This window comes from Nilaparvata lugens, chromosome 2 (assembly GCF_014356525.2).
Source record: "Nilaparvata lugens isolate BPH chromosome 2, ASM1435652v1, whole genome shotgun sequence".
Lineage (NCBI taxonomy): Eukaryota > Metazoa > Arthropoda > Insecta > Hemiptera > Delphacidae > Nilaparvata > Nilaparvata lugens.
In genome coordinates this window covers 74,918,736-74,937,952 of record NC_052505.1, presented here as the reverse complement: position 1 = coordinate 74,937,952, position 19,217 = coordinate 74,918,736, and the positions used below count along the sequence as shown (strand labels likewise).

At 33.2% G+C, this 19,217-nt stretch overlaps 1 protein-coding gene across 5 annotated transcripts in view; it reads left to right on the top strand.

The window, feature by feature from the left end:
• LOC111049059 (DNA ligase 1) overlaps nt 1–19,217 on the top strand; it is a 31,624-nt gene that overhangs the window by 8,621 nt on the left and 3,786 nt on the right. The window contains exons 7-16 of one of the 5 annotated variants that reach the window (XR_005570554.1): nt 632–830; nt 4,914–5,089; nt 5,358–5,528; nt 5,816–5,986; nt 7,927–8,117; nt 8,813–9,334; nt 10,609–10,677; nt 11,769–11,893; nt 13,484–13,551; nt 14,348–14,514. Coding sequence is in view for 3 of the 5 variants with exons in the window: in XM_022335054.2 (XP_022190746.2) it covers nt 632–830; nt 4,914–5,089; nt 5,358–5,528; nt 5,816–5,986; nt 7,927–8,117; nt 8,813–9,334; nt 10,609–10,677; nt 11,769–11,893; nt 14,348–14,514 (1,791 nt within the window). In the remaining 2 variants the exon portion in view is untranslated. Of the gene's footprint in view, nt 1–631; nt 831–4,913; nt 5,090–5,357; nt 5,529–5,815; nt 5,987–7,926; nt 8,118–8,812; nt 9,335–10,608; nt 10,678–11,768; nt 11,894–13,407; nt 13,552–14,347; nt 14,515–19,217 lie in introns of all 5 variants that reach the window. The other 4 variants (XR_005570555.1, XM_022335054.2, XM_039421724.1 and 1 more) reach the window with 4 other exon arrangements.

Here is a 19,217-nt window from a genome sequence, read left to right as displayed (position 1 = left end):
ATTTGGTACACGACCATGGTTTCGTGACCACACCGGTCACATTTTCACAGTTTGTATGATTTGACAACATGTTTGTGTTTTTATTCAATTATAATATAACAATTATGTAGCACATAACAGAAAACACTTTCAAGTTTTATAATATAAATTGAAGCAGATTACCACGACATAGATGGATTAAAAAACACTTACATTATAATCGGAAAATTATAAAGTTCCTCGAAAATTTCCGATTATAATGTAAGTCTTCAAGTGTTTTTAATCTATCTATGTCGTGTGTAATCTGTTTCAATTTATTTTATAATAATTATGTATATGTTTGTAAGTAAGCTCCTCTTGGTTCAATTCATTGGCAATCAGAGAAATCATTAACATTTATTTTTAGTTCGTATTTATTTTTCAGGCCGGAAGTTGATGTTTTCTGGAGCTATTTTTCTGTTTCAAATTTATTTATTTAGTTCCTCATACAGACGATAATATACGTTTGGGTTTTATTGTTGTGAATAATAATAAAATTGTTCATATTATTATAAACTTATTGGACAATAAAGAAGTTTCAAAATCGAATCAATCAGAATCAATTAAATTGGTGCATTATATTAGCCTATTATGTATTTTTTCAATCCTACAGAACGAAAACAATGGCAAATTCGAACATGATACTGATGAGGATGAAGTGGAAGAGGACATTGATTATTCGGAATCGGCTGAAATGTCTGATGTGGAATCCTCTGTGTGTGACGAAAGCTCCGATAGTGAGTATTGCCAGTCCGAAGTGGATGACGACCAGATTGAAGTGAAATCGATCGATATGGACAAGTCACCAGATGGTAAGTATGATTGAAAATTTAGCTGCTTCCACTGAAACTGTTCAGTTACTCCTGGATGATTGTTTCAATATCGAAATCAGAATCAATTGACTATTATGTTGACAGAAAAATCTTTCGGATGAAAATCAGCACTTGAGGTGCGAACAGAACGAGTAAGTCGCGGTATCGATTTTAATCTCGATCGTGCCACTAAACAACTGGCAATGATTAAAACATTTGGGCCTGGTTGCACAAAAGCCGGTTGAATTTTAACCGTGATTAGTTTTTACGAGAACCAATCAAAGAAGGCCTTTTTGATAAACGGCTTCTCTGATTGGCCCTCGTGGAATTAATCTCGATTAAAATTTAACCGGCTTTTGTGCAATCGGCAGTTGGAGTTATTGATATATTGATGTAGATATACAGGGTGTTTCAGAAGTAGTGTCGAGAATTTTAGGGTATTGTACCTGGATGCTAGGAGACTACAAATGTCATATTTGAAGTGTCCAAAACTCAGCGGTTATCCTTATAGCTGCCATTTTGTTTTTTTCACTTAAAAATTTTTATCTCAAGAACGAAATGTTGTATTGATCTGAAATTTGGCATGAATATTTATGCTATAAAGACTCAACTATAAAAAATAAAAAAAAAATTTTTCGTTGAAATTTTTCAAAATGGCGGCCATTTTCAATTTTTGATGGCGAATATCTCGAAAACCGTCCATTTTACAGAAAATTTACAAGAGACAAAAAAGTTAGCAAATTTTTTCACGATTCCAATGATACCTAATTTATTAAGATTGGTCGAAGAATAACAGAGAAATTTATTTTTTTCGTACTGCTTGCATGACTACTTTTCACCATTTAAAGATCAATATTAATTTTTTAATTCCAGATGTATTTAAGATGAAGCTTTGAAACTCGGTATGGCTCCATATGGGCAAACAGATGATTTTACAATGGTTTTCAGATGATAATGTTTGTCTTGTAAAAGTATTGTTGTTTCATTAAAAGTAAAGAACCAATGTAGTGCTTCCTATTTCTTAGTCTCACGTTTCCTAGGTCTTATTTCTATCTTAAATTTCCAGTTTCAATATTTTCTTACGTTGCTTCTACACAAATATTTAATTATTGTAATGGAATTTAGTTCGCTGGAGTACACCGATATTCACTTCATGTATGGAGCAGCTATTGGCAATGCGACCGAAGCAAGAAGAATGTATGCAGCTGCATTTCCAAACCGCCGTCTCCCTTCCGACAAGGTGTTCACAAGAACTCACAATCGGCTGAGAGAAGTTGGTTCATTTGAACGGAACAGGGTAATTGCTGGTAGGCCTCGAGCAGTTCGAAATGTTGCTTTTGAAGAGGAAGTATTGCAGAAATTCGATTTCAATCCTAGAACGAGTACGAGAGCAGTTGCAAAGCAAATCAATTCAAGTGCTTCTTCTGTGTGGCGTGTACTAAACAAGGAAAGACTTCACCCCTTCCGCTTTCAAAAAGTTCACTCATTGGTTGAACGCGACTATGAGCCAAGAGTAAACTGTGCCCGTTGGTTTCTTCAGCAAGACATTATCCAACCAAATTTTCTAGAAAATGTGTTATTTACCGATGAGTCCAGCTTTACAAGAGAAGGAATCTTCAACTCTCGCAACAGTCACATCTGGGCCTTAGACAATCCTCATGAGGTCAAAGTGCGTGGTTATCAGCATAGATTTTCGCTGAATGTTTGGACGGGTATCTTAGGTAATCGCGTGATTGGACCATACATTCTTCCTAATCGTCTGAATTCTCCCACGTACATTACTTTTTTAAGAGACATACTACCAGAACTTTTGGAAGATGTGCCTCTTGCAAACAGATATAATATTTGGTTTCAACATGATGGTGCCCCTGCTCATTTTGGAAATGTTGTTACGGACTTTCTGAACATGACCTATCGTCAGCGGTGGATTGGGCGGGGTGGACCAGTACCGTGGCCCGCACGTTCACCTGACCTCAACCCTTTAGATTTTTTTTTCTGGGGCCATATGAAAGACCTTGTTTACAGCACGCCAGTAGAAAACGAAGAAGACCTTGTGGCAAGAGTGGTTGCTGCAGCAGGTGCCATTCAAGATGATGAAAATGCTTTTATAGCAGTTCGACGGTCCATGATTGTTTCAATATCGAAATCAGAATCAATTGACTATTATGTTGACAGAAAAATCTTTCGGATGAATATCAGCACTTGAGGTGCGAACAGAACGAGTAAGTCGCGGTATCGATTTTAATCTCGATCGTGCCACTAAACAACTGGCAATGATTAAAACATTTGGGCCTGGTTGCACAAAAGCCGGTTGAATTTTAACCGTGATTAGTTTTTACGAGAACCAATCAAAGAAGGCCTTTTTTGATAAACGGCTTCTCTGATTGGCCCTCGTGGAATTAATCTCGATTAAAATTTAACCGGCTTTTGTGCAATCGGCAGTTGGAGTTATTGATATATTGATGTAGATATATATTTATATGTGATATAGAAGGTCGGTCGCAAGCGAGACCTATATTAAGGTCCACGTTATAATAGCAGTATTAGATTAACATTGGTATTACTATCCTTGTCTATCATTCGGCAAAGCATATATCGCTATCCTTTTCTAGCTACGCAACATTGCCATATCGTTTTTCTAACAATTTAGAAATATATTAAAATTGACAAATATTCAATCTCAATTATGATAATGTATTATTCAATACTTGAAAAATATACTTTCTTGACGAATAAAATATAATTTATCATTTTTGAAAAGAATGAACATTTACATCAGAGTTGCCGGTCTCAACAACTATCTTCCATTTAGAAGGCAGTGGCAAGGCAAAGAATCGGCCATGCTGTTCTTCTATCTTTTTCTACTGCCATTATAAAGTAGACCTTACTATACACTGAAAGCTACATATCGAGCTGACCATTCTGTTCGTACCCTTAAGTGTGCAAAAGTTGAGGTAGAACAAATTGAGCTTTTGGGAACATTTCTCAATGCTTTTTTTTCATCTGAATAATATCAAACACCAAATTGCAATAATTTCCTTTAAAATTGATATTCTGAGAAATTTAGTACGTCGATGAATAAACAATAACTTGAAGAATGTATCCTCTGAAATTTACTAATTTATCTCTATCAATAATTAATATGTAAATTCTCAATAGTTATTATTGTAAATTTAAATATATCAAAAATTAATTTTTGACACTCATATCTCAAAAAGTAATATAAGAAAAAAATATTTCTCAGAGATTTATTCTGGTAACTTGATAGTATCCAAATAGAAAAACTGCAAAATATCACATGTTAAATGCTTTTAAAAGTTACTTCTAATAGCTTGTTGTATCTTGTTCCCACTAGTGCGTACCTATGACTGTCATCATCTTATGTCATTTATCACATTGAAACGTGTGTGTAATGATAATAATTGAATTTCAATTTTTCGATTTTCCATTTCAATTTATTCAATCATTTACAAATACAAGATAGGTACAATACAAATGAATACATGCAAAACAACAACACAAATCATAATATACTAAATAAAAAACTTTGGTGCAAAGAAAGGGGAGGTTTGAAGGGTTTTCCGACTACGGTTAGCCATGTACCTACTAAGAAATTTATCCTTATCCTAACAGAATTCATCGTAACAGACTATCAAAAGTTCTGAGAGTTTATTGAATGTAATCATTCTATTATATGCGGTTTTTAATCAAATAAAATTCAAAATTTCTAGTTTATTTATTTCTGGACTGAAAAGTGGACTCATCAATTCAAGTGGACAGCATAGCCTATAATTTGTATTCATTCATAACTCTACCTTCATTGTATTATCATTCGTCCCATTATCATCACCTAGGCTTAAAACTACTAGAAAAACGCCTTTGTAAAATAATAATTAAATAAAAAATGAAAAAACTGGTCGAGTGAAATTTTAAATGCGCGTCTTGTTAGATAATAGTCTTGAAAATTGATGTTCTGTTCAAATAAATTTTACTGTTCATCCACGACAAAGCACAGTGCCATGTCGTTTTGAAGTTGGCCAAAACATCCATTTCGTGTTTTCATGAAGTTTTTTATATTTCCAGACAAGAAAGATATTCAGAACGATTGTCCGGTTGCTTCAGCCAATAATGAAGACTTATCATGCACACCGAAGAGTCCTGTACAAAATGGAGAATGTTCAGAACAATATTCAACAGAGTCTGATGAAACCCTTGTCTGCACTGATGAAAAAAGCAATGATGTAATAATTCCTGAAAAGGTATAGGAGCCTGAAGTTACCAATTGTCATTATATTCGTGAATTTAGAAAACGTTTGGAAATAGGAACATTATTTTTATTGTATTTGAAAATTGAATTAATACAAATAATATTAGGTCTTTGAAATTTGTACATTTCTTCTCATATTATTTTATTTTGTATGGGTCTTGGAAATTACATATTTAAAATATTTTTGAAGCTTCAGTTTGAAAATTAAATTTCATTCCATCTATCCATTATAATTAATGAAATGTTTTTGAATTCAACAGATTATGCTTGAGCAATCAGTTCAGACCGATGATGATGAAGAGAACTCGGCAAAGAATGTGATTGAAAACTTGAAGAAAAAAATTGACCTATTCAATGAAAATCTTTATGAGAAAAATGAAAAAATCGATGCCCTTAAAGTTGAATTATCGAAAATCAGTTCGTTGAATCAGGTAAGTCTATTTGCCAATCTTCTCATCTTAGCCTAGCCACCATGTATCGTATATGGGCTGATTTCTAGAAGGTTTCAAGGTTTCAACATTATTTTTATTGTATTTGAAAATTGAATTAATACAAATAATATTAGGTCTTTGAAATTTGTACATTTCTTCTCATATTATTTTATTTTGTATGGGTCTTGGAAATTACATATTTAAAATATTTTTGAAGCTTCAGTTTGAAAATTAAATTTCATTCCATCTATCCATTATAATTAATGAAATGTTTTTGAATTCAACAGATTATGCTTGAGCAATCAGTTCAGACCGATGATGATGAAGAGAACTCGGCAAAGAATGTGATTGAAAACTTGAAGAAAAAAATTGACCTATTCAATGAAAATCTTTATGAGAAAAATGAAAAAATCGATGCCCTTGAAGTTGAATTATCGAAAATCAGTTCGTTGAATCAGGTAAGTCTATTTGCCAATCTTCTCATCTTAGCCTAGCCACCATGTATCGTATATGGGCTGGTTTCTAGAAGGTTTCAAAGTTAGTCTAATTTATCTATTGAACAATGATAATAACAAATAATCATAAAATGATTGGTTTCAAAGTTTGTTTTATCAAATCTTTCGGAGAATGTGAATTCGCACGATCATTCAATTCGCTAGGTTTTTCAGCCTGTATATTTGATAGGAAAGAAAATATTGATATACGGTCATTCAGTGAAACAGGTTGATTTCAATAAGTGAGTAATCCATCAAGAAAATTTATTACTTTTATTAATAGTATTTTGTTTTAAATATTATTTTATTGAAAGTGAAATAGTTTCCATTTCCTGTAAAAATCATTTTATTATTATTACATCTGCTAAATATGTCCTTCATTGGAATCTATGCAATTCTCAAGTTCCTCATGCATTTGCAGCAGCATATTAATTAGTATTCCATCAAATTCACGTTACCATTCTGTGTGAAGGTTACATTTAATTCCAGCGCCACACTCTTGCCAAGTGTCTTCAAATGTACACACGAGCGCGAGAAGGTGGATGCTACTATGCCACCGCTCGGTTTCCCTTGCCTTCGCTCCGATTTTTGTCGTGACGAGCGAAGGCGAGTGGCGAGCCGAGTAACACAAGTATATCTCATCCACACTCTCGTCATAGTATTGGCCATTTGGCAAGCGACTTGGCAAGAGTGTGGTATCGGCATAGGATATTACTTATGTGATATAGATCTTTATTCTTCTGGCTTTCTATTTACAAAAAAGTTTTCCGGTCAATTTGTTTCTTCTCATCATGCATGAGTTTTTTTTAATCTTTGGATCAACATTTTTCAAAGGAGCCCGATATTTTACAGTTTTTAGTGCTTATTGAGTGCGATCTCGTTATTTAATTTGAGTTTTAATCTATATAGATTCAAAACTTCATGCTTATTATGTGTTTACACTGAAAATTGGACAAGGAAATCTAGCTTGACCTACTTTTTGGACTGTATCATCACTTAAATTTGGGACAAAAATAACACAAGGATTGCCTTAGTATTTTGTGTACCAATGTTTTTACATCAGGTTCGCTTGTTAAATAAATAAATCAAATAAAATGAAAGCAAAAGTTCTCTTGTTCGCCTGCAGAATTTTACTTTGAACATACATGTATAATGTGTGTACTCGTTTTTTCTTGTACATGTACATAATATTATATAATTACTTTTTAATTGAACTCACTCCTGGCGTTCAAGTGTTACTTTTGCGAGTAGAACCAAAATTTTATTACTTTGCTTAATATTATCACATGTTCTTGTTAATTTTATTGTACTTTATACTTCTGAAATGTTGTACTTTTGTTAATTTAATTACTGTCTGTACTGTAACCTATTATTTTGTGATTGTAGAAATGACTATAAAATTATTTGGAAAATAAATTTCAATTTCAATCTCTTCTTTGCTATTATATTAGGTTTTCAGCTCATTCTTTTGCTGCTTGTGTCTGATTTGATAGAATTTCCAAGTAATTGAGTCTCTTGCTCATGTTAAAATGAGCGTCCTACATTTAAATATTAATCTATTAATATAGTTACCTAGGTATTTCTTCGATTTTTGAACAAGTTTTCAATAAAAGTATCTCAATAAGCGCTACCAATAAAAATTTTTCTAATTATTTCATTTGATTTTCCCACCAATCTGACATCTACTTTTCCAAACATTTAAATTTGGAAATATTGATTAATTCATGAGATTTATGATTACTCTAGTGAAACAAAAAAAGTCATAACAGGATAACTAATGGGAAATTTCAATTTTCCCCAAGAACAACTTTGGTTTGTCAAAATCAATTGAATTTCTAACTAACCTTAATTACTGTTTTTGTTTCTTTTTACGGTAAATCACATTGATTATTTTTTCTCTGCAGAAGTTGGAAATTGAAAATGGCAAGCTGTTGGATCAGAAAGAAAAACTGAGTAAAAAATTGACTAACCAAGCAACTTTATTTCAAAAGAAGGAAGCTGAGCTGACAAAAGAAATGGATCTGACAGAAAAATCCTGTCTGGAAAAACTAGCACTCCTTCAGAATTACGTAGAAACACTGTTGATGAATTGCAAGTGAGTTGTGTAGTTAGATTCTATAACATTCCGCTATTTTCATTTCTGTCTCCTCAAATGTTTGCTGTTCTGAGGATCAAGACCACCTGTATACTAGACTTGAACAAAGAATAAATTAATATGTCTCATGCAATTATTTTAATTATAAATAAATAAATTATTTGAGATAATTCTATCTCTTATAAGACAATATAAACTTCCCTTAAGATCAAAAGTGGTCTAACTTATTTTTTGTGAGACCTCAATTCAGTTTTCATTGTAGAGGTTCCAATTCATGTTAACGAATACTATCATAGAGAAACAATAGCATAAGTAGATATCCCATGGTATAGGACGTTTATGTCGCAACTTTTACTGTTATCTCAAGCCGATAGTCCACGTAGTTCTTTCCCGTAAAGCTGTGTGACGCTAATAGTCTCTCATATTGTGCCGTTCATACACTCTCACCCCATCTAAACAGTAAAAATCGACAATAATCGTCAGTAATCGGCTTGAGATAACAGTAAACATAAACGCCCTATACCATGGGATATCTACTTACACTATTGTTTCTCTATGATACTATACTGTAAGTGGCCAGAAAACATGAGAAGAAAATACTTTCTTAACGAATGAATCTTAACTATTAAATTTACAATAATAATAATAATATATGGTAAATTGAATCATTGTTTATTTTTCACCTGTTGTTGCAGGGAGAAATGCAGCGTTTATGAACAGAATCAATCAAAACTGGAACAGGCTGTAGTTATGTTGGAAAAAGAAAATGCAATGTTGAAATTGCGCCAGTCTGAATCATCAGTGACAAGAACATTAAATAACAATTATTCAACAAACAAAATTGAACTGGAAGAGGCAAGTAGATCAGAGAGTGACGAAAATGTTGAGGATGATGTTGAGGAACATGTTGAGGAAGACGTTGCAGAAGATTTTGAAGAAGATGTTGAAGAAGACGTTCCAGAAGATTTTGAAGAAGATATTGAGGAAAATGTTGAAGAAGATTTTGAGGAAAGTGCACAAGTGTATGTTGATGATAGCGTATACTCCAACCACTTGATGAATGGTCTGTCCTCATCCGAGTCGACTCAGGATGAAGTCGCCCAAAGTGAGGCATTCGTCCTTTCCAATTATGTCGAGCCACAAGACGAAGGCAATTGGGAAACCTCCAGCAGACATTCCAGTCACTCCAAGTCGGACGTCGGATCGTCGACTACCAGGTACATTTAGCCAACATTATAATTTCTAATCATGTATTGATAAATATAAAAAATCTACTCAGCCAGTTTTATATGAAACTACCTACAGTATTTTATTTATTATTATTAAACGAAAATCCAAATTTAATGTTGTAATTCACCCCGAAGACTTCTGCTACTGCAAATATTGACAACAGGATAAACAGCTAGATGGAAATTCGATGAGCGCAACTATTCAGATTATTATTTGTCAGCCCGGGAATGAGAAATAATTTTTGAATAGTTGCGCTCATCGAATTCCCATCTAGCTGTTTACCCTGTTGTCAATATTTGCAGTAGCAGAAGTCTTCGGGGTGAATTACAACATTTAATTTGGATTTTCGTTTAATAATAATTAATTAGCATTTGAATAATTGAAATATCTCAGTAATTTCCATCTGTATACAGTATTTAATTAAAAATGTATGTAATCCCTTTTTGTAAGTAAGGTTTGAATTGTCACATTTCCTTTCAAATCAACTTGTGATGGTTTATCTTGAAGGATACAGCTACCCTTGTATCTACAGAAATTCATTACAGTCCAGGACTTGATCCCGATTTACCCCTCCCACAGCATCAAAACGCTACTAAGCATTGCAATAACATTTGAGTCAACTAGCTAGCATTCCTTAATTTTATCATTAGGAGTACAGCAGTCAGGCATGCGCAGTTGGCTTTTCTTCTACCTCCGTCCGCCCAATTAGGGATCTTCTCATCAGTCCAATACGACAATTACATTGCTATGAGATGCAGCAGCAGAAAATAATGATAATGAAGTGATTCTTTGGAATCCTTGTAGAAGAACTTTTATAAGTTCTTGTAAGTTGTTAGTTCTTATAAGTTGAGTTAACCATGTAGAAGCTTTTTAGAGGAACGATACGACTACAGTGTGTTCATCGAGAGGATAATCAACAATATAAAGTTTGCTCTTTTGACTTTTAATAGCTAATATGAGTATAGCTTTTATACTTACACAAGCGCAAATGTTATGTCTATCCTTTAAATTAACAGATTATAGATGAAGAATGTGCGCTCAGCACTCGCGTTGGACGGGTGGCCGCTTGATGTCAAAATTATTCGTTGGTGGTCGGAACCCACCTTAACCACAATATTGGAATAATGATAGTAATAGAAATATTTCTGCTATTCAATAAATGAAAAAAAAACAAATCCACGAGTGATATAATGTTGAGAAACAATTCACTCTTGCAAACGCAGTGATGCAACAAATTTTAATCTTTTGATTGGTTTTACAGTATCGTGAGAAAGAAGAAATTCAATCTCCTGAGGGATTCACTTGTAAAACTAAACCCCGTTTGGACTGAGTGAGTATTTGCTTAAATTACTATTTGTCAGAACTCGATAAATCAGTTTATGATTCATATTTGGTGTTCGGTATTTTTCTAATCATGCAATTTTTGTGGTATTCTTTATAATAGATGGTAAGCATTTTCCATTATATCCATACAAAAAACTAAAATGAAGAAAATAAATGTATTAATAACGATTTAAAAACTAATATAAGAAACTCAAAAATTTTTATAATTGCCTAATATTCAAGAATACGATTATTGCAAAATTTAGAATAGAGAATTACAGACTTGAAAATGACTCGTTATTAAATTGGGGCTGGGGATATAGAGCTATATAAATAAGCTTGAAAATATATTTTATTGGTCATGATTCATGGAAATATTATAAAAGAAATATTAAAGCTTTCAATAACGAAGAAAAAATATTGTTCAAATAAGCTGTATTCCAAAATGTTTTAAAATTAATTTTATATCGTTCATATTATGGGAAACATATGCGGAATCTACAGAGTTCAATTTTTCTGAAATTGAGAGGATATTTCCACTGAATTAGGGGAACAAGTGTTTTGGTTAAATTGATTTGACATTGTCGAACATTCTTTAATTGAGAAGAAACTAATGATTGGATGAAAAATACCCAAAAACTAAAAGGAAGGAATTACTCTCGCTGTTATTTTGTTATCCTGACATGAATAATTTACTTATTGGACAAAAATAAATGCTAGGAATTAGTTTAATAATATTGGGGGATACAAATTTACATTTAGGCTAAATAGTATATGGTTTAAATTTCACACAATCTGGCAATCTGCCTGTATTTGTTCCTCTGGAGGCCCAAGCTTCAATATAATTATTTTACAGTGCAGTTTTGTATGATGTCTCATTTTATACAATTTATGTTTCATTCTAGATGTTTGTAACTAATTTCATTTTGCAATTAAATTTGAATTTAAATTGTATCAACAGTCTGATAATCTCAATAGAAGATCAGGGCTATTTTTATGTCGGATTATATTTACATATAAAACTTTGTAACGGTCTACCAGATCAACAACAATTTATTATCAGCAATGATTTTCTAATTGTAAAATTGTATTTTACAGAAGCGAAGTTGAGGAATGTATGCGAATTGTAAGAGTTCGTAATAATAACTCTCTTACTGGATTGCCAATGACTGAAATCTCCGCAAGAGTTCGCATTTTATTAGACGAGCGCTCTAGAAAACCATGTAAGTCTAATAATATTATTCAATTTGTTTACATAATTTCATTTAAAGGGTTCATTGAATGATGCTTAAGTGTTGATGATTTTGTGTTGAATGCTTTAAAAGGTTTTAAAAAACTCAAATGTGTCTACTTTTGACTTGGGATCTGTAATTATCACTTTGGTGTTGTAGTGGTATATGGTGATAAGATCTGAATCTTGTTTCGTGATAAAATTGTCCTCCATTCCTGTTATACAGGAGTTGGCGTAAATTATGGCGACTGCTTAGGATAATTTGACAGTAGGTTTGATTGGGAATCCTAATAAAATTGAAAAGCTATTTTTCTGTGGATCAAAAATTTGGCACCACCCTATTGAATAATTGAACTTCATTTTTTCAAAAATATGAATATGGTCATGTGATACAATCATGATTTCGATACAGAATTTCAAGAGAAAATGAATGGCAAAAACCGCGCATCGATATCTCAAACCGTTTCGTGGACATTTATAATACTAATAAATCATACAAACATGTCTTAAATTAGTACATTGATAATCCAAAAAGATTTAAACTATCAAATTTTACTATTAAAGTGTTAGTGGACACTTTTAGTAACATCTACTTACATTTTTAACACATTGAATAACAAAGTTTGATCTGCAAGATTTCTAAAGTACTCTTAATTTTTTTATGATTTATTTTTATTCACCTTTAAATGTGAATTTCTTCGAAAGGGTCTGATATATTGATAGCGGTTTTCACCTTCATCTTCTCTTGAAATTCTCTATCAAAATAGTGTATTACATGACCTCCTTCTCATTAAAAAAAAATTTGATTCAATATGGCGGATCTAAGTTGCTGGACCAAAATTTTGGATCCACAAAAAAGTTTTTTTTTGTAGTTGAGAAGTTGATATTGTGGTAATTATTAATATTAAATAAAAATACTAAGAAATTGAGAGTTTATCAGAGATTGACAATGGTGTAACAACCGAAACCGGTCTTTCTAAGTATCAATAAATCTTTGGTTTTTGACAATTTCTTAGTATTTTTATTTAATTTTTTCTTATATTCGAATAAGATCCCAATCAAACAAACCTACTGTTAAAGTTTGATTTTTTCGAAATAAATAAATGAATCATTCTTGTAATAGAAATATTAAGCTGTTTCCATAATAATTTATGAGATTCACATGCTTCTCTTTGATGAGTATCACGTGATTGATCAATGAAGATAATTATTTTTTTCTGTATGCTCAGTGGTGGCAAGCAAACAATATTTAAATGAGTATTTTTGGTAAATATACTATATTTAGTTATAAATCAACAAAAAATAATGCTGTAAAAGATACACGGGGATAACGTGAATCACAGCCATCCACCTTAGAAGGCGGTGGGGTAAACGTGGCAACAATGGCGTCCTATCATTTCCATTGACTTTGGATCTCACTTTATAGACTTCATTTCTCACATGTTTGATGTTTTTGGATTTAATTATGAATTAGCACTGCACTAATTTTCTATTCCTTTGTCATAGGACATATTGTTACATGCTCTTTAATCTTGAAATTACAAATTGAAATTGTAATCTTATCGGTGTCATTTTCTGCCAGAAAAGTTCGATTTTACGCACAAAAACTGGAAGAAGAGTCTTTCGGAGCAAGATCGTCTGCACTAAACGGTGGGTTCTCCAAATTTTCGATCCAAATTTAATCAGAAGTTGGTGAATCAGATTTGCAGTGTGGGGCGAGAAATGTGATCTGTGATGAAACACAAAATGGCCGCTTCTAAGCATTCCATTGGTGGATTGTTAATACTCTTCTACAGTATTAGCCATAGAATAACTCATTGTATTCTGCTCACACATATGAGAAATTTGTTGATTAATTTCTTCTCGTTTTAACCTGTGGCTTTCAGAAACCGAATCACTGATCTAATCTTACAATTGACTGGATTTTCAATTATCTCAAGAAAAACGCTGTGGCATAAAATAGTTCACTCGAATAGTCTGAAGATCTGAAGATAGCCTACAAGGTTATTGTCGCACCTGTGTGGAATTCCGCTCGCAGCGGCTATATATGCAAAATTATTCACATCTTTCTGGATGCCTTTTGTAATAACTGTGCGGAATTGGCGGGTTGAAATAGCTGTTGCGATCAAGAACAGACGCTGGTGCACCTTATGTGGCCTTTACTGCACTGCACTAGAACGTTATTCGTCATGAAACCACTCTAGTGTTTTAAATAATTTCCTTTTCTCCGATATTAGCATGTTATACAATATATGTTTAAACCTCATAACAGACAGTGTAAATGTCATAAACTGATGCTTAACGCGCCAAAGACAAACGTGGAAAAGCGATTGCATAAAATACACAAAGTACGTATTATGATTAGAGTATTTTTTGTGAAAGATTGTTGCACAATTTCAGCTTTTAGTTATTTGTTTAATTTTATTAAAGAGCGGTTTTCTTCTAGCTACTCTGGGCTTGGAAAAGTTTACGAAGGTTGGCTGGTGTCAAAGCAAACCGACTGATAATAGTTGGTCCGGAAATATCGAGCTTGAAGACTGCATCATTTGCTCTGAAGAAATAGATAGGAAACATCTCACCACTCTTGAATGTCATCATTATTTTCATACAGAGGTCTGTACTTAGCTATTAAACATTTCGTACGTGATGATGAAACATCTCCATGTCCAATCTCTTCTAATTAGGTGTTTTAAATTCATTTTTTAAACAAGGACCACAAGAGAATATTAACCTAACATATTGAACGTTGAACCTATGCATTTACTGCTCAAATAGTTAAACTGTAGGCCGCATGGGTGAAGAGCCACGGCAGTGGTGTTGGGTACTGAGTATTTGATCTTACGTGCTTAGCACACTCTTTAGTAAACTCAACGAAGTCTACAATGAATTTCTTTCACATCGAGAGTGTCAGAATTGATGTCTTCAAGCGTAGATTAAGTTTGTGGATGTCCAGCATTGGACAATTAGTCAAGATACATAGAAAGACATATAAGAAAGAATCTAACAAACAACATGTAACTTACTACATAACAGCAGTAACATCTCGTCTTCGGTTTTTTTTCAAATTAGTCCTATCATTTGAAATTAGTTTGGTTTGAATCAATCAATCATATGAACTGAACAAGCAATATCAGATACAAGAGTCAAATTTAACGGTGATAATGCAAGAGTATAGAAAAGTGAAGACATTGATTCTCGAGGTATCCTTATGCGCTCCTCTCCACTTGGAAATACTGAAATTTAGTGCATCCAACGGGTGATTATAATAGAACATGAAGTTAATGATGATGTTGAAGCTGAAAATTGGATGTTTTTTGAAATTCAAGGAACATTGTTATTAGGTGGAAAAACCTAAAAATCTATTAGATAAAGTGATTTATCTGGTCTCAGGTTGAAGGGCACAAAATTACGTCCAGGAGGATTTCGAATCATACTTTTAAATAGTCTTATCAAAAACAAAAATCCCTGAAATTTCTAATTTTCCGAAAAATTTATCATATTCTCACTTGTGAATTTGTTATAATTTCAAGCCACAAACAGTAAAAATAAGTTCAAGCAAAAATGGTCAGTTGGAAACTGCAAATTTTAATGCACTTTTAATTAGGTATGGGTAGAAAACGCAGCGATGTTTTCGAATAGATAGTTCAGAATGCATATTAATCAATTTTATCATTCAAACGGACCTAAAATTTTGAATGTAGTGTTTGAATAAGTGCGATAGGAAAGGACTGCTTTTCATTTTTTTAGTGTGTTTCGTTCTTTGTTGTGGCTGTAGTTTTCAGATTTTTCTAGTTTTTTTTGTAATTTCTTAAGTGACGTGAACGATTTCTGGGTTATAGTTCATATTCGTACATTTGTGACCTGTTAGAATATGGAGAATATGCGTGGGATATGTGAGAGCTCTATTAATGTTCTCTGAATATTTTTCAGAAATTTCCCACTTTATTGTTTCTCACACACACCCACACTCACAGTTCATTGTAGCTATTCCGCTGAGCTTGCTAATTATTGCGCTTTTAATCTTCGTTTATTGTATATCCATGCATTCGTATATCCATGTGAACAATGGATCAAGAATAAGTTTGGGCTGAATTGGAATTGGTAAAATATAAAAGTTTACCATCAGAAAAACTCAACCTCAATTTGAACTGATTGATTAGAATGTATGATTAAATATGTTTGATTCGAAGGTTGTTTTTGTTTCCATCTATTGTGCTATTTAGTGAATATTCAATAGATAATAAAATGAAAAATATTATAGTGGCAAGTAAAATAGGGGACCAAAAGATGTTCTGTATTTAGTTATCAGAAATGTAAGACTTCTTTTTGTTTTTTATGGTTGAGGTATGTCGGTGTAAAAGCATGCCATGTCTTGTTGTCATCCTGGCTATTGATATTTTGAGTTTTTTTCTATCGTGAGGTGAAGGTTGCCTATTAGATTTGGTGTGTATTCATTCTGTTCAGCTGTGTGTCTATATTATTAAGATTGTGTCCAATTTGTTATTAAACTCGTCTTCAGTAATTGGATTGTTCACTAATCGTCGTTTAAAATGGTGAAAAGCGGCATGTTTTTTCTGATTTGGGTGATTGGAGGAGATGATTATGTAAGTTTAAATTGAAGAATTTCTGAATATTTCAAATGAATGGTCTTGATTTGATATTGTGATGTCAAAACCTTACTATTTTTCAACAATTTTCGGGTGAAATTGAGGTTGGATGTTTCCTACTTAGTTTGTTGTATAATTTGCGGAAGACTTGATGTGGGAAAAATGTTTTTTCTTTTAGGAACCTTCTTTTAGGAATGCTTTAGGTAATTCGATTATGAAAATTCTCTTGAATTTATGGATGCATTATTTGCTTGGAAAAAGTAAACTGTAAAATAGTAAACTACTGTATTAGTTTACTACAGTAAACTAAATAAACACCTAGATCGATGTTCACATCTCTAAAGAGAGTAAATGAAGGTTGATTAAATTTAATCTTGTATCCCTATTCTACCGTTGATTCATGGAAGATTAGTAGGAACTTAGCTCGGTTATTCTATAAAACCATTTTTTTGGAATTCAATCCTTTGTTTTAGAATAGCTCTTGCTTTTCCAATTGATGTTTGGCCTGGTTAGTCCAGCTGTCAGCAGACTACAGGGCTATTGTAAATGACTCCAAATATTTTAGTGAGTTTTGTGTATTGAAAAACGATTGTTATTTCCCACTGCCAAAAATTTTATACCAATACATTGTATGATAACCATGTCAACAAATGGACCTTTAAAAATGTTTCAACTCTAAACAAGTTATCATTTGTCCACATTAATTCAAGAGAAAATGTTGTAGAAGTATTGTGCTGTTTTCAATCAACAACATTCATCTGTACCATTTCCATCAATACCATGCATTCCACTAATTTAGATTTTGCTTCAACTTAGCGTCTGCTAAAAATTCACTTTTTTGGAACTTATATGGAAAAATGCAAATGATTGACCAGTAAGAGAGACATAGAAATTACTTCAAAAAATTATCACTTTTTACTTTTGTTTATTTTTTCATTTACACCTGCACCTGAAAAAATCCCAGCGATCCTGAAACCTGGAGTGATAAACCTAATTGTTCGCCACCAACATACGTTTTATAATTTCATGGACACAAACTTTCATGCGTCTAGTTAATTTATAGATAAAATTTACTGATAACTTCGAATAAATACGATGGTTATGTTTTTTTAACCTCCACTTGGCTGTACATGGAATACTAATGTGAATTAAGTACGGTAATTGAATTCGATAATAAATTAAATAATTAAATCATTCTTCAAAGTATTCGGCTCATATTCTGTGGCTCCCATCGGCCAAAACCTGTGACGCGAAAATTCTAATCTTAGTTTGCGGCTTTCATGCTTCCAATAAAAAGGTGGAGGTGGAGGTGGATGTCACTGCTTCCAACACTCTTCAGAATTTGAAAAAGTACAGAGATATCTGAGAAAGCACAGTGCAGCAAGGCAGAATGTTGGCAGCATTGACAGCTGGTGCGGCCCACACAGCAGTATATAAACACGCTCATGAACACCCATTAACTAGACAAATTGCTTCCGCAGAGTATAAACATGAAGAAAATTTAATGTGACTTTTCTTCATTTCTTTTGATAAATGATAAATCCAGCAGGAAAATCCAAATTCAAGCACATAATAAGTCTAATAAATAATCATTTTCATAATGATTGTTAGCTCACTTAGCAAAGCATCGCTTTCTTTCTTGTTTGAGAATTGAGTTGCCTCTATGATGAACATGTCCGCGGTAGCTAAAGTGCGAGATAAATTACTTTTAACACGGCTCTTTCTCGAAGACGGAGAGGTCCGATGCTCTATCTTCCACTAATCACTCCCACTACCTAGCAGCATTCTCCTTCTTTTGTGTCTGAGTAAGAGAGCTTTGTAACGCGACGCGGCAACACTCCCCTCCAGCTATTGCTGGCAATGTTCCAAGTAGTGTACTGGTCAGCAGGTATATTGGTTTGTGTATGTTACAGAGATGTTTTCATCACAAGAACATGAAGCAAAATGACACGGCGCTTCCAATTGTGCGCAGGATGTCCGTCTGTGTCTATGCTACAAACTGTGGAGGGAGAAATGGGTTTCTCCTCTTCATGTTAAAAGTAATTTATCTCGCACTTTAGTTGGATCAGTTCTGAAAACCCTATAAATGACGCCAGGTGTATTTTTTGATTTCATAAAGTAATGAATATGTTGGCGGCCAATTTAAGCAAAGCTAATAAATTGCTCTGTATGTGCTCATGCATGAATTACTAATTTTGATTATCATAGATGATGATAATAATAATATCGAGTGACCTGGCTGGCTCAGGTCTTGTGTCAGAGTTTTCAAGTCGCAACTGGTCAATTTCAGGGTCTCTGACTAACGACTTATTTTTAGGCAGCCGGGACCGACTATAGATGATGATGTCCTCTTGAACTCTGAATAAAACAAGTAGAGACTTTGAAACAATATCCGTGTTGCCAAATTTTGCGAAATTCAATATTTCCATATGACAATATTGACAATCTATAGCGACGATAGGTCAGTGACTTCTAACATTCCTTGGGCTAGCGAGACTTCCTGCCAGCGACCCCTAACAATATAAACGATTGGGAAAGGGCAAACACTGTCCCTCTTCAAAATTTTGATATAAATAGTTCCTGATATCTGGGCATTTGGGCTTGCAAGAAAAAATTGAAATTTGGCAACACGGATATTTGTCCAAGTCTCAACTTGTTTAGTTCAGAATATCAAGCTAAGCACGTGTTGAGACGTGACACAACGTGACA